Source organism: Panulirus ornatus, chromosome 34 (genome assembly GCF_036320965.1).
Source record: "Panulirus ornatus isolate Po-2019 chromosome 34, ASM3632096v1, whole genome shotgun sequence".
Lineage (NCBI taxonomy): Eukaryota > Metazoa > Arthropoda > Malacostraca > Decapoda > Palinuridae > Panulirus > Panulirus ornatus.
This window is the reverse complement of record NC_092257.1, coordinates 441794-457500: the sequence shown is the minus strand read 5'-3', so window position 1 is coordinate 457500 and position 15707 is coordinate 441794. Positions and strand designations below refer to the sequence as shown.

General features: G+C 39.9%; 1 protein-coding gene across 2 annotated transcripts in view; it reads left to right on the top strand.

The window, feature by feature from the left end:
• The first annotated feature begins 4576 nt into the window (after positions 1–4576).
• The window catches only part of Ipo9 (Importin 9), a 41169-nt gene continuing 30038 nt past the window's right edge, over positions 4577–15707 (top strand). Inside the window, exons 1-5 of one of the 2 annotated variants that reach the window (XM_071682126.1) lie at positions 4577–4759; positions 9348–9469; positions 9847–9935; positions 10177–10405; positions 11585–11792. In XM_071682126.1, coding sequence (XP_071538227.1) covers positions 4630–4759; positions 9348–9469; positions 9847–9935; positions 10177–10405; positions 11585–11792 — 778 coding nt within the window. In that variant the 5' untranslated portion in view covers positions 4577–4629. The remainder of the gene's footprint in view (positions 4760–9347; positions 9470–9846; positions 9936–10176; positions 10406–11584; positions 11793–15707) is intronic. The other variant, XM_071682127.1, reaches the window with a different exon arrangement.

Sequence of the window (15707 nt, the reverse complement as noted above, 5' to 3'; positions counted from 1 at the left end):
GGTGATATGAGAACAACCTTTAAGTTCTTTAAAACGGTGATCAGGTCACCGTTGTACGGATAGAATTATCAGATACCATGAAATGATATTAAGCAGTTAACGTTAATTGGGAAGAGGTAAGTGTACAGTACAGTACAATAGATGTATGGAAGAACAGTAGATGTATGGATGAATAGTGTACAGTTGATGTATGGAAGAACAGTAGATGTATGGATGAATAGTGTACAGTACAGTACAGTAGATGTATGGATGAATAGTGTACAGTACAGTACAGTAGATGTATGGATGAACTTGGCTGTCATGATAAATGTTAACACCATACGTCATTGTTGTGTGATGGTAAGGAATGTTCATGACAGGCCTCACAAGGTATACAACTCCCTCCCTGTACAATACAAAGGTGTAATTACAAAATATGTAAATGCATACGTGAAGGTAATGAGACAATTATATACAGAGAGAGAGAGAGAGAGAGAGAGAGAGAGAGAGAGAGAGAGAGAGAGAGAGAGAGAGAGAGAGAGAGAGAGAACAATTAGGAAAATATACGGTTTGGTAGACAGAACGTTGTGAAAATGTGCAAAGTGCTCAGGGTCAATACATGTTGGCAAAACTGGAGGTTTTAGATAAAGCCAAAGACATGAAGGTTAACGTTCACTACAGAAAGAATATGAAGACAAGTTGCTGGCTCGTAAATGATGTCTTATTGAAGTGGGAAGTGGACTGAGGGAGATTACTGATGATTGTACGTAAAGATCATGTATGGGCTACGTAAAGATCATGTATGAGCTACGTAAAGATCATGTATGGGCTACGTAAAGATCATGTATGAGCTACGTAAAGATCATCTATGGGCTACGTAAAGATCATGTATGGGCTACGTAAAGATCATGTATGGGCTACGTAAAGATCATACATTGGTTAAGTAAAGATCATATATGGGATACGTAAAGATCATACATGGGCTATATATATATATATAATTCTTACTATGACCTTGACCTTTGCTTCGAGCCTAACCCAAGTTTCAGAGGTCGGGAGGAGGTTGTGAAGTAAGTTAGTGGTGGGTGGGAGGTTGGCAGGGTCGGGTGTAGAGCGGGTTGGCCCAATGTTCAGGGTCAGGTTCCGCCTCGCTCGGCCACGATGAAATGTTGGAAACTACAACCATCTACTGTGTCTCACACGTTGACCACCCCCCTGTACTACTCTCTCTCTCTCTCTCTCTCTCTCTCTCTCTCTCTCTCTCTCTCTCTCTCTCTCTCATGGATGGCGTGTCGGGCGGATCATTTTCATGTGTTTTCCCGGGAGGTGAGTAGTGAGTGTGGCGGCGTGCACGGTGTTCGTCGTGGTGGAGCAGCAGGAAGGTAGGCTGCAGCATGTTCGTGAGGTGTCCGTCTGTATATATCTTGGTGATGATGGCCTGGCCTCAGCCCGGGGTCTGGCATGTACACCATTACCATGATCACACTCTTCTTATAATGTAACTGTAATTTATGATTACCTATTTCTCATTAACCTAACTCTTAATGTTCAGTGTGAGGACCACAACATCACTATCGTCAAGAAGCGTGACCCACTGCTCAGGGGTCGTACCGTGGTGCTCAAGCTAACCCATGGTACAGAGGTTAGCAGTAACAGTTACTAAGATCCATATTCAAGTAACAGAGCAATTCTATAACCCTCCCCGTTCAGCCCGGGATTTACAACCCGACACTGCAGAAATACTCCACAACCTGAAAGAGGGGGGGTGGTCACTCCCGCCCGCCTACCAACGTAGCCCATGTTAGCATGACACTCAACGTTATCTGTGACGTCAGCACAGGGAGTGGGTGGCTTCAGGAATGTGTGATAACAGTGATAACGTTAGGTAGTATTTTGATGACTATCAGACTATAGATAAGTTCCGAGGCATTGCCCTTTTCGTGCATATTTGAGATAGCTTATCACTTCTCATGATCAGCTGTTTACTACAGAAGAAACATAACGTTACACGTCATGCATCATAATGTTGTAGTATGACAGGCATGTGTAACACTGATCATGAGGAGACTACAACATGACAGGCATGTGTAACACTGATCAAGAGGAGACTACAACATGACAGGCATGTGTAACACTGATCAAGAGGAGACTACAACATGACAGGCATGTGTAACACTGATCAAGAGGAGACTACAACATGACAGTTGGACGGACTCGAGGCGAAGGTCACAAAATCCTGCATAGCGAGACGTGGGTTCGTGAGCTTCTGCATGAGGCTTCACCTGACGCAGTAAACCATTACGATGAACCACACGACATGAAATATCTCCTTCAGTACAGACTGATAACGCCTTAAGATGACGTCATAGGCCATCTGCATGAAAATGGGAAGTGAACAGGTCTTGGAAGGCTCCATAACATCAGTGTCAACTTTCTTAACACAGTCAGTAGACCATCGTAATGATCCGAGAATAACAAAAAACATCAACATTTAAAAACGACCCTCGAGTGATTCAGAACGACAACTGAACACCTTCAGAACTTCATGATGCGTTTGATCAACATCCCACACAAGGTGGCGCACTAAACCTTCTGCAAATACCTGGATGTTGACCTTGGTCGAGTGGTAGTTAACGTTGGTGACCGTAACGCATTCCCGGGCCGTCCTAGGTCGACCTGCACAAGTTTGGATCCTGATCGCAGCAGCCGGTCCACAGTCAACCCAGCTGTTCATTTCCTTGATACTGGTTCATCAGTTAGGTGACTGGCTTAGCCTAATATATATATATATATATATATATATATATATATATATATATATATATATATATATATATATATATATATATATATATATAGTACTTTGTCACTGTCTCCCGCGTTAACGAGGTAACGCAAGGAAACACGAAAGAATGGCCCAACCCACCCACATACACATGTATATACATACGCATCCACAGGAACCTACACACCCACACAAAAGTGTCAGCATGACACTGAAAGCCATATTAACACTAAGTGTAAGACAACAACATATTAGTTAATAAGTTAGCTTTGACTAACAATAAATGGTATCACAGCACTCAAAGAAAGCTGCAACCCCCCACATCTCAGAATCATTCAGGACTTATGTGAGATACAGAAAACTAAAAGCTGCTGCTAGCATAAAGCCTTAACACATCACTAGGGACGCCAGATAGCTTCAACACAACACTAGGGACGTCAGAGAGCGTCAGCACAGCACTAGGGACGTCAGAGTGTCAGCACAACACTAGGGACGCCAGAGAGCGTCAGCACAGCACTAGGGACGTCAGAGTGTCAGCACAACACTAGGGACGCCAGAGAGCGTCAGCACAGCACTAGGGACGTCAGAGAGCGTCAGTTCAACACTAGGGACGTCAGAGTGTCAATACAACACTATGGATCTCAGAGAGCGTCAACACAACACTATGGACCTCAGAGAGTGCCAACACAACACTATGGACGTCAGAGAGTGCCAACACAACACTATGGACGTCAGAGAGTGCCAACACAACACTATGGACGTCAGAGAGCGTCAACGCAACCCTAGGGACGTCAGAGAACGTCAACACAACACTAGGGACGCCAGAGAACGTCAGCGCAACACTAGGGATGCCAGAGAGCGTCAACAGGACACAGGTCATAAAAGAGCTTTAGCACGACACTAGTGACTTCAGAGACCTTTGAAATTTTGCTAAGGGACGTTAGAGAGCCTTAATTCGAAACAAGGGGAATCAGAGAGCTTCATCGCGACATTTGGGACGACAGAGATCTTCAACACGACATAAATGATGTGAGAGAGCTTCAACACGTCACGTGGGACATCAGGAAGCTTCAGGACACTAGGAACGTCAGTGTTTCAGCAAAACACAGATATACCACGACGCTAGGGACGTCGGAGCTTCAACAAGACACATACGTGGCCTTGGGTACAGCTAACCTTGGATATAACTAGCCTTGGGCATAGCTGACCTTGGATAAAATTAGCTTTGGGTACAGTTGGCCTTCGGTGCAACTGGCCTTGGGTGCACTATCCATGGATACAACTGGTCTTTGGTTCACCATCCTTGGATACAACTGGCCTTAGGAACAGCTTCCAGTGGTGTTCTGAGTAAAGAATGTGATATTATGCATTAATATAGTATATGCCTCTCGACTGAAAGCGAATTTGATGATAACATTAATTCTACAGTAAACAGAATTCATTACTATCTTTCTGCAAGGGAAGAGTACATTTATACTGAGAGTATCTTCATTTCCTTTGAGCATTTATTGAGCTGTATGAAATGAAATGCATGATTAATCATGTCTATCCAACAGAATATGATGAATTGAAACTAAATATGACACTATTGCATACATTATAATTATTTTTAAATTTCACGTTTTTTCCCGCCACAAGTTATTGTTGTCTTAGATCATATCTCTCACCTGTACTGACCTTTCATTCCAATACTGAATACTTCTGAGTTAAACTTTATCTCAGTTGGGTATTTATGATCAAGTTTAGTAATGTATATCAGTAAATAAAAGCATAGAGATTGATGAATATGTTGCGCTTAGCGATTGTACTTTTGGTTAGAACGCGGGAATGGCCGACTAATGTTGTGATGTCTGACTGGAGGAGCCATGGCCGGTGCCGACGTGAATAGTGGGCTCAGGGAGGCTTTGATAGAGAACTTGAATAATATTTTGTCTCCCCAGGCGGACGTGCGGCAGGCGGCCGAGGAACAGATACATGTGCTGGAGGTGACAGAAGGTAGAGTGAGGCAGCGGGACACAAAATATACAGGCTCTGACAGTGGTTATGAGGGCTCTTGAATGTTATGATGAAATGTCACCACACACCTGTCCTATTTGCTTTTTGTCCCTTCGTTGCTAACAACCAAACGAAGTTATATTTTATGTATTGGTGAACCATAAGTAAGAGTCAACAGGTGTCAAGGTTATAAAGTGGTAGTGACGATGGTGTTGGGTGACATGGTGTCATTATGGCAGTTTGCAGTGAGGCAACGGTAGTTACTGTGATCACATCGTTCACTTAGTGTTGGTGACGGATGGCTAGACTAACTGTCCACCGAGACACACTCTATCACTTGATTATTTAGTTGTGTGGTTATGGGTTTTTCCCATGACCATGTAGGAGGGTTACGGTATGTAGTACCTCACGATGTGTTTATATCAAGACAGTTGTAGTCTAGTATAACCAACCGTATAGTGTGGAGGGACTAGAAAAATGCTTAGGGGGAGTAATTACCATGTTTTCCTTTTGTTTTCATGATATGTATTTGGAATCATGGGTCAAAGGATATGTAGGGATCAGCATCTTACTGGATACATATTTACTTAAAGTGGGTATCAGTTTAGGACTGCCATTCTATTACCATTGGAATATGAGAAATTGTTTTACAGTGGTTCTGTAGGTATAAGGTAGAACAAGAGTGGCACAGCAGAATTAAGGTATTGTTTTATAATTTGTTAGAAAAGGTACCGTTTTATTCAAGCTTAGGATCTTCGTTTTACCAATTGAATTTTATTTATTGTCTAATTGGGGAATTAGAAATGTGATGTTCGGGCTGTCATCTTTGTATCTTATTGTTTGATGACAAACATATCATTAGTGAGGAGGGTTATGATGGAGGTGGATAAGGTGGGGTTGAATATTAAAGATGTGAAATATTGATAAGTATAAGAAAGATAACTTCTGTCTTAATGCTTTAGATGACAAGTGGCATCTAGAAATTAATACTTTTCCTTCTTATTGTGGAGAAGCTCTCCACTGAATAGCACCATGTATACTTAGGTTTGAGAGGAACTATAAACAGCGAGTTCTTATTCTTGTAGGGACAAGTACAGAATGTGACCCAGTGTCAAGCAAGTCATTGTGTGTAGGGAGTGAATAGACTTTATGGCCATTTTTTTCATGGAAATGATAGTGATAGTGGAGAGGAATATGATGATTTGGGAAAATGTGGGGTAAAACAAAGTGAAACACTTGTAGATATCAACAGGCCCTGTGAAAAAACTAATTTCCCCTTGGAAACTGAATTTACACATTTTAGATGTTACTTGAAAAAAAGATTATGTATTATACCATTTAACCGCTGGGAGTTTTGCTGGATGTGTTTACTGTCCCAACTGCATGCTCCTAATATGCCAAAATGAAGATAACAACAATATCTTTGGTATATTTTGACTATAATTCTGATTATCAAGGCACACTTTAACCTTCAGGTGATGTTGGGAAGGTTTTCATAGGTTCTTTTGAATTATGCTAATTAGATTTCATCCATCAATTTTTCCTTATCGTCAGAGACCTCCTCACTCACTCATTTAGTTGTGTGATTTTTCAAATCAAGCTTCCCCAGTCCAGACGATTACTCCTAGGCAGCTGTGATAAGCCATGGATTAGCATTTCAACCAAACCATAAGTTATTTGCTTGTTACCTACTAGTTGAACATTTTTAAGGAAAGTTACTTTAGGGGGACCACTGAAATAAACTCTGGATTTGGAAGAAATGCATATCATTGGATTCCTGACACAGAAATGATTTCAACAGACGATGCATGGTTTGGAGCATTAATGTTGAAATCCATGAAATGTGAAATTAAGGGAGGGGGTATGACCATAGAAAATGTGTGGTTGATTATTGCAAAAGTAGATGAAAATTTTAGAATTAGGTGAATCACTGTAGAAATTAACAGAATTTATGAACTCCATGTGACGATTTATAATTGTTTTCTTTAGTCAAGCCAATTTATTAGTGATTTTTCCAGCTTCCTGTACTAAAAAAAGTTGTGGTAGTATAAAAAGCAATGAGTATTAGGTGATAATAGAGACAGTGAGTTTTCATGGCAAAGTAAGACAGGTCCACTGTAATGTTTTAAGCTCACGCATATTATCTGGCAGGCAGAATGGTAAAATGCTTTTGTACAGCTTGGTGGGATGTCAGTATATATAGGAGTGTTCACACCCTAATGTCAGGAACTGGTACTTGCAAATGTGTCTGTGGTTGGTGAAACCCTTAGGATTTCAGTTAAGTTGAGTGAAGATACAGGGATGTAACTAGCAGATCAGAAATTTAGGTTTTTCTGATAAGGTTTTCATTCTCCAGCTGGAGATAGTAAGCTTAAGCAGGATTCAGAAAAAGTTATTCAAAGAATTTCCAAGCCAATAAAGTGAGTGACATGAGAAGCACTGTGTGAGAACTTATTAAGGTCCTGTATGGTACATGGTTTGGTACAGAAACTACAACTTCTTCACCAAGCTCTCTGCCTAATGCTGCCAAGCCTGAGCTGAATTATGTTGATTCTCTGAGCACTCCCAGACCAGCTTTAATGGTTGAAATACAAGACCTGCCCTTTGTTTTCTGAGACATTAGTTTCATCTCAGCTAGGTAACATACGTTTTCCTACCTTCATTCTAAACTGGGTTAGGTGCCACCCCCAGCACTTCCCCAAAGAAATCACCTACTTTATTGTTACCTAAGTCTTACTTGTACGTTTTGGTATTGGAAACAGTTCAGAATTTATTTTTGGAATGTACAGTAAAAGCAGTTTTTATGTTTAAAGCTTACAAAAATTTACATTTTGGAAAAAGATAGCTCCACATGTTAATTTAGGAGTAGGTAGGTAAGTAGTATGTGGGAACATGAGTATTAGGTAGAGTAGCAAGTTGGAATGTTATGCAGGAATGTTAGGTAGACACATTGGGTAGTAAGAAATACTCAGCAGAAACATTAGGTGGAAGCCTCTGAAACACTGTTAGAGTTGCCCTCTGCTATTGGCCTGTTAAGGGTGAGGCACTAAAGGTTAAAAAGTGGCGCTGGAGTTCACCACTTATGGAAAATTTTGTTTTAGCTACCACCTTGAGGGAGTTCCCAAAGGGAATGGAGTTCGTAGATAGATAGATAGAAATGTTGATTTAGTAGTTCAGTCTGCCATCAGGTGCTCTTGGCAATATCAATATCCAAGAACTTTAAACAAAAAATATAGCAACTTTTTGGCCCTAAAGTTGTTGGATTTATAATGTTAAGATGTATGAAATTTAACTGTCTTTTTTATGGTGCTACTTGTTTAGGTAAGGATCAAGGCATTCATATATGCATGTAAAGTTATGGTCATACAAAATTCTCTGCTTTAGCTGCATTGCCCATATATAGTGCTTTGGTTTTAAAGCCTGCGATGGATGAGTCCATTCATTGTGTCCAAAGCCATTGTTAGTGAAGTCTACCTTGTACCTTCACTAGCTTAGTCCAGATACCCTGTTTTTGACTAATCCCAAAGGGAAAGCTGAAAGACTCTAATCCCAAAGGAAGAGCTGAAAAACTGTTGTGTGAATGTAAGTAGTTGAGGTTATGCATAGAAAAGTATATTGATTTTCATTTTTTCTTTTTGAGTATGCAATCATTAATTGTAGATATTTACTTGTAAGGTCTGGAGTGTGTTTGTAATTCTTGTGCTGTTTGTTTTGGAATATGCAAATGGTGTGGAAGAGCATTAGAATTTTTTTTAGATGGTTCAGAGGATATGAATTTGAAGAAGAGGAAAAGATTGTACTTCTGTAAGAGTTATGCACACAGTGAAGTTGGTAGTGGTACAAAGGCATTTGTAATGTGGAATTTTTAAGATCGGAAATGTTTAAGATAACAAATGTTGAAAGCCAGTTATAGACTGAATTTAAGTCTTGTATTATAAACACTATTCCGTGGGGGCAGGGGAAAAAGAATACTTTCCATGTATTCCCTTAGGTGTCATAGGTGACTAAAAAGGGTGGGAGTGAGGGGGGCTAGACCCCCTCCTGTTTTACCTTTTCAAAAGAAGGAACAGAGAAGGGTCCCAAGTGAAGATTTTTCCCTTTAAGTCTCTGTCATCTGTTCTTGATGCTACCATGCTAATGCAGGCAGTTGTGAATATGTATGAAAATGAAATTATAGACACTATATGTGGATACATATTTATTTGTAGAAGTACGTGGTATTGGAAATATGAAAGAATCTCTGTTGGTTGTAGAATTATGGGAAGAAGGTTCAAGAAAAATATATCATTGCACATTGCAAGGTGAGACGTTAAGTGGAAGACTGTCTGATTATTGTGTGGTACACAGTAAAATAAATTTACCTCTAGTGATATAGTACAGAGATAAACAACACAGAATGAATAAGTTTGAGAGTAAGATGATAGGTAAGAAAATATGAGGAAAATGATAGATATGAACTTGATACTAAGGTAAGAAAATATGAGGAAAATATATGAACTTGATACAAAAAGTCTTCTGTTTATACACAATTATTACACTATTTGTGTTGTTGAAAGGCTGATGATATTAATAAAAACCTGTTTTACAGAATTTGGCGTACATTTGGTGGAACTCACTTTAGACCGTAACGGTCCATTACCCATTCGACAGTTGGCCTCTGTTCTCCTTAAACAGTATGTTGAAGCCCATTGGTGCACAGACTCTGAGAAGGTGAGTTTAGCAGATTTTTCATGTAAGTGCATTGTCACAGGCCAATTTCCTGGCAGAGCAATTTGACTGCCACATTAATATCTGTAAAAAGGGTTTAACAGTAACATGATAATTTTTTATGCTTAATTCAGACTAGTAGCAATAAGGATCATCAAGAATTGCATCTTTTGGAACAGACCTGTTATTGGTAGTGTGCTTTTGGTGATGACACCATGTTTGGTGTGACTGTTTCTTGCTAATAATGGCAGAGTGCCACACCTCGTGTTGGACGTGATTAATGGATTTTCTCAATAATTTGTTTACAATTTGTGGTTTATTTTAACTTTAAATTTCAAGTGTTAATCCTCAGAGATTTTACTGGAATACTGCTTTTTCAGTTTCGTGTTCCTGAGTGCCCAGAATATGCTAAAGCAAAGATTCGAGAACTTCTTCCTCATGGCCTACATGAACCTATTAGTAAAGTCAGGTAGGCAGTGAATGACTCTTTTATGTGATTCCTTTTCTATTTTTAGTTGTAAAGACTTTATGTCCATGACTATTTAAATCCCTGTGAGGTTTGAAATACAATTATGATTGATAAATTTTTACTTCTGAAACAGTTGTAGAGGGATTGCCATGCATTTTATTGCTCATTCAAATCCTGTATGTGAAAGATGCAGGATTTGAAATTGTCAAACTTCAGATTATGATTTTTATTTTGTCGTCAGGTCTTCTGTAGCATATGCAATATCAGCCATTGCTCATTGGGACTGGCCGGAGCAATGGTGTGGATTGTTTGATCTATTGATGGTGGCCCTTAAGACAGGGGAGGAGGCACCAGTTCATGGAGCTATGCGGGTCCTTACAGAGTTTTCTCGGGATTTGACAGATCAACACATTCCTCAAGTTGCACCAGTAATCCTTCCAGAGATGTATCGCATCTTCTGTGAAGAAGAGGTAAGAACAGCATCTAATAGATTGCCAATTTTGTGAGAAGTGATAGGTAGGTCCTTCTCAGTTTGATACAGTAAAGCCTGTACTTAACATTTTACAGATTGTGTTAAAAAAATTCTTCCTGTTATGAGATAACTAAGCCTGTTTTTAACTGCAGTATCCTGACTAGTCTTAGATTATTAACTTCAAGTGAGAATAAAGAGCTGGACTGAAATGTGAATGAGAGTATGTTGTTTGTATAAGACTTGTTACATCTCATAAGTCCTGTGTTCACTAACTTTAGAATTTGGTTTTATCATGTGGTATTTGTTAGTTCCCTCAGATTGGTACATTAATGTCCCAACAAATTAGTCAATCCCTGTGCTGCAGTTGTCATATCAGAGTTATACTTAGTGTGTGGGATATTTTGAAATTTTCTGAAAGAATTTCTCCATGAGTTTGTTAATATGATTAACTAGAATTTGATTGTCAAAATAAGTAGATGTGGAACTCAGCTGGGTGAAATGCTGTTTATGTCTGCTCAGCACCCTTCAGGCTGATTCTATGCTGGGCAGATGAAGTCCTCCAGGAATTCCTTCAGGCATATATAATGAGATGTGTGGTATTTTTGGAGATGTTACTGTTGAATGTGACTACTGTGGGTTTTCATTTCTAATATCTTTTATCTTTTGAGGACTGTCACAGCTCCAGAAATCTTTACATTATATGAGGGCACAGTCATTGTATAGGCCTCCTTGACATGTCCACATAGATTGACCATTGAATGTACAAAAAGTTTCGATTTTTCTGCCACTACCCTTGCCACCACCTCTGTAATCCCCTTTGCAATTACCATCATCACCACATTTACAGTTGCATGTGGCACCATTTATGTTATCCTCTTTGCAACCAACACTACCACCATTAATGCAGCCATGAGTGCCACTACCCCTATGATTACAGTCTGCAGCCACCACCTGTGCCATCAGCACTACTACCATCCCAGTCTCCACTTGTATCATTTCTGCCTCCACCATTACCACCATCTCTGCAACCACCTGTGCCACCACCTGTCCCATCACCTCTGCCATCCCCTGTGTCACCACCTCTTCCACTGTCTGACTTGGTAATTCATTACAAAGGTGATCACTTATTGGTAATCATTAAGTTTAAAACTGGGAATGTTTTTTGCTTTCATTTCAGAAATATGGGATCAGAACTAGAGGCAGAGCAGTAGAAATATTTAGTACTCTGGCTAACTTAATCTGCATGATGGGAGAATACAACCGCAGCTTGGCTAAGACTCTCCTGTATCCAACACTGCCAGCTTTTACTCAAGCATTGGTCAAGGGTTTACAAACACCTGATGGTTTTACTTCTGATTCTGGGCTGAAGAAGGAAATTCTTAGTGGTACGTTTAGATTGTTTGGTTTTTATTATGTGCTTATGTAACATTATGTTGTCACCCTTATGTATGTGTGTGTGTGTAAGTTTAGTACTAGTTGTGATTACTCTGTGTGTTATGGGGAGAATGTAACACTTGTGTTGCCCCATCTCTTAACCTTATTTGTACTTTTAAGTGTATACGTACAAATTCACACACCCTAAGCCATGTACCCATTTTTTAATCAGCCTCGAGGGAAGGAGGAACTGAAGGGTTGGCTCTGGGCTGACTCCTATTTTCATGAATCAAAGCTTGGGCTGGTCTATTCATGAAACATGGTCCGTCACTACACAATGGAAGCCAAAGTAACCTTTTGTGATTACCTGTTTGTGCTGTGCTGGGAAGGGGTAGGTCTGTGCTTTTGGGATTTCATCTCGTGAACTTTCTGTACGTTTGTCCACATTTGCTATCTCATGAATCTGTTGGTTACATTTATCTACTTCTTTTTTAACATAAAAGTACTTCTTAACTTTCTCAGAAGTGCTTTAATATCGTATAATTGCCTCGTTACAAATTTCAAAGAACTGGTCTCTTTCTGCATTGTTGAGCTGGTTTAAAAACTTAAAGGTTGTGGTCAGGTCTCCACTCACCTTTTGTTTTTCCATTATGGACCAATTTAGGACCTCCTGTGTAAATCAGCTCTCAATTCTAGATCCATATTTGATGCTCTTCTCTGAACTTTATTAATTCTATGTTTCTTTAACCCTTAACCCATTAGCCATGGCTACCCATGAATATTTAGTATGTCTTTAATGTGAAACTTTTCAGTAGATTTAAAAAGAATTTTTTCATTATTTTTTGTCTTACCATTTGAAAAAGCTCTCTTCTAAAAGAATTTAATTTTTTCATACTTTATTGCCATTTTTGTTCACATCCATTCTCTGGCTGTTACGTATAATGCACCAACACTGTAGCTCCCTATCCACATCCAGATCTAACAGACCTTTCCATGGTTTACCCTGGCTGCTTCACATTCCCAGGTTCAGTCAGTATGATATCACATTACTGACATTTGTGGTTAGCTTATTGAATGAGTAAATGTTCAGGCTACAAAGTTCCTGACTTTGGTTTGGGATGATGGGACTCAAGAGAACATTTGTCAGCCTGTTGTGCATCACCTTGTATCATTTTTTCTTGGTTTAATTTTTAGAAGCATATGATGTATCAGCACATCTACATGTAGTTTTACACTGATTTACAACAGTTTAATGGTGCAATGCCATCTTTTGTACACCTACAAAGATAACTTAAGTAGAAGATTCAAGATGAAACAAGACTTTTAGTTTGGCCGCTGCTGCCAGTCTGAGATAAGTGCCTGCTTTAGTGAACACACAAACAAAATTAAAGCCCATGTTCTCAAACAAATGCAGGATTTTTTGTTTAAGTCATGGCAGATGATAGCGCTGTCAGTTTTGCGTATGCTGAAAGGTTCAGGAAACACCTCAGTATTGCTGAAAAGCTGAAAATCACTGAGCATCCGTAGAGTAGGGAGAGTACCTCGTACCTTTTGCATGCCCCATTTCTGATCAAGTGATTCAAGTGGCTTGAAGCACTCACATGCAGTATCATGAAACTTCATGACCCGTGGTCCTGACTGGTGGATGTGGCCAGCTCCACGAGTGCTTCAGGGGCCTTTTAAGGATAGAAGGGACATCTCGGGGAGGAAGTAAGAAAGTGTATAGAAAATTTTGAATAAGGATATCTTAAGTTACGGTAGATGATGTGTCTGCAGATTTTTTCTGCTGCTTCGATGATACTCTTCTGAATTAATATTGATTCAGAATTCAGGGAACTGAATTTTCATATACGCTATAGCTCACCTTGGAAGCTTATTACTTTTTATCCATTTTTTCATGTTTGAAATTTTTTCACATTTTAATCTTAAAATTAGAGACCACTGGGTTAGATGAGCTGTAACTTTATCAATTTTCCTTATTTCCTGATTTTTTATATGACCACTATAGGGCAAAATGATTTGCGACTCAGTGAAATTTAGGAAAATCTTGGAAATTACTTAGCAGATTAATCAGACCTTCACAGAAGTGATTAGTAGATTGTAAAGAAATAGTCAACTTAATTTGTGATAATTTTCACTCTTGAAAATGGCTTTTGCAAGAAACCAGTATTTCGTAAGTAATTTGCAGTGTGAGGGCCTTGAACCACTGATATGTAATTTGAAAACATAACAGACATTGCATATACTTTTATTAGCCTTTCTAGCATTAGATCTATCAAAAAAGGCTTTCATGATATTATCATTTATTTCTCCCCTATCTCTTGGGATAGGGGAGAAAGAATACTTCCCACACATTCCCCACATGTCGTATTTCAACTTGTATGGTTGCGAGGCGTGGGCTATGGATAGAGTTGTGCGCAGGAGGATAGATGTGCTGGAAATGAGATGTTTGAGGACAAAGTGTGGTGTGAGGTGGTTTGATCGAGTGAGTAACGTAAGGGTAAGAGAGATGTGTGGAAATAAAAAGAGCGTGGTTGAGAGAGCAGAAGAGGGTGTTTTGAAGTGGTTTGGGCACATGGAGAGAATGAGTGAGGAAAGATTGACCAAGAGGATATATGTGTCGGAGGTGAAGGGAACGAGGAGAAGAGGGAGACCAAATTGGAGGTGGAAAGATGGAGTGAAAAAGATTTTGTGTGATCGGGGCCTGAACATGCAGGAGGGTGAAAGGAGGGCAAGGAATAGAGTGAATTGGAGCGATGTAGTATACCGGGGTTGACGTGCTGTCAGTGGATTGAATCAAGGCATGTGAAGCGTCTGGGGTAAACCATGGAAAGCTGTGTAGGTATGTATATTTGCGTGTGTGGACGTATGTATATACATGTATATGGGGGGGGTTGGGCCATTTCTTTTGTCTGTTTCCTTGCGCTACCTCGCAAACGCGGGAGACAGCGACAAAGTATAATAAAAAAAAAAAAAAATGGGGAAACAGAAGGAATCACGCGGGGAGTGCTCATCCCCCTCGAAGGCTCAGATTGGGGTGTCAAAATGTGTGTGGATGTAATCAAGATGAGAAAAAAAGGAGAGGTAGGTGGTATGTTTGAGGAAAGGAATCTTGATGTTTTGGCTCTGAGTGAAACGAACCTAAAGGGTAAAGGGGAAGAGTGGTTTGGGAATGTTTTCAGAGTAAAGTCAGGGGTTGGTGAGAGGACAGTAACAAAGGAAGGAGTAGTAGTACTACTGAAACAGGAGTTAAGGGAGTATGTGATAGTGTAAGAAAGTAAATTCTAGATTGATATTGGTAAAGCTGAAAGTGGATGAAGAGAAACGGGTGATTATTGGTGCCTATGCACCTGGGCATGAGAAGAGAGATCATGAGAGGCAATTGTTTTGGAAGCAGCTGAGTGAGTGTGTTAGTAGTTTTGATGCATGAGACCAGGTTATAGTGATGGGCGATTTGAATGCAAAGGTGAGTAATGTGACAGTTGGGGGAAAAGTTGGTGTACATGGGGTGTTCAGTGCTGTAAATGGAAATGGTGAAGAGCTTGTAGATTTCTTTCTTTCATACTATTCGCCATGTTCCGTGTTAGCGAGGTAGCGTTAAGAACAGAGGACTGGGCCTTTGAGGGAATATCCTCACCTGGCCCCCTTCTCTATTCCTTCTTTTGGAAAATTAAAAAAAAAAAAAAAGAGAGGGGAGGATTTCCAGCCACCCGCTCCCTTCCCTTTTAGTCACCTTCTACGACACTCAGGGAATACGTGGGAAGTATTCTTTCTCCCCTATCCCCAGGGATAAAGAATACTTCCCATGTATTCCCTGCGTGTCGTAGAATGGAAATGGTGAAGAGCTTGTAGATTTATGTGCTGAAAAAGGACTGGTGATTGGGAATACCTGGTTTAAAAAGAGAGATATACATAAGTATACGTAT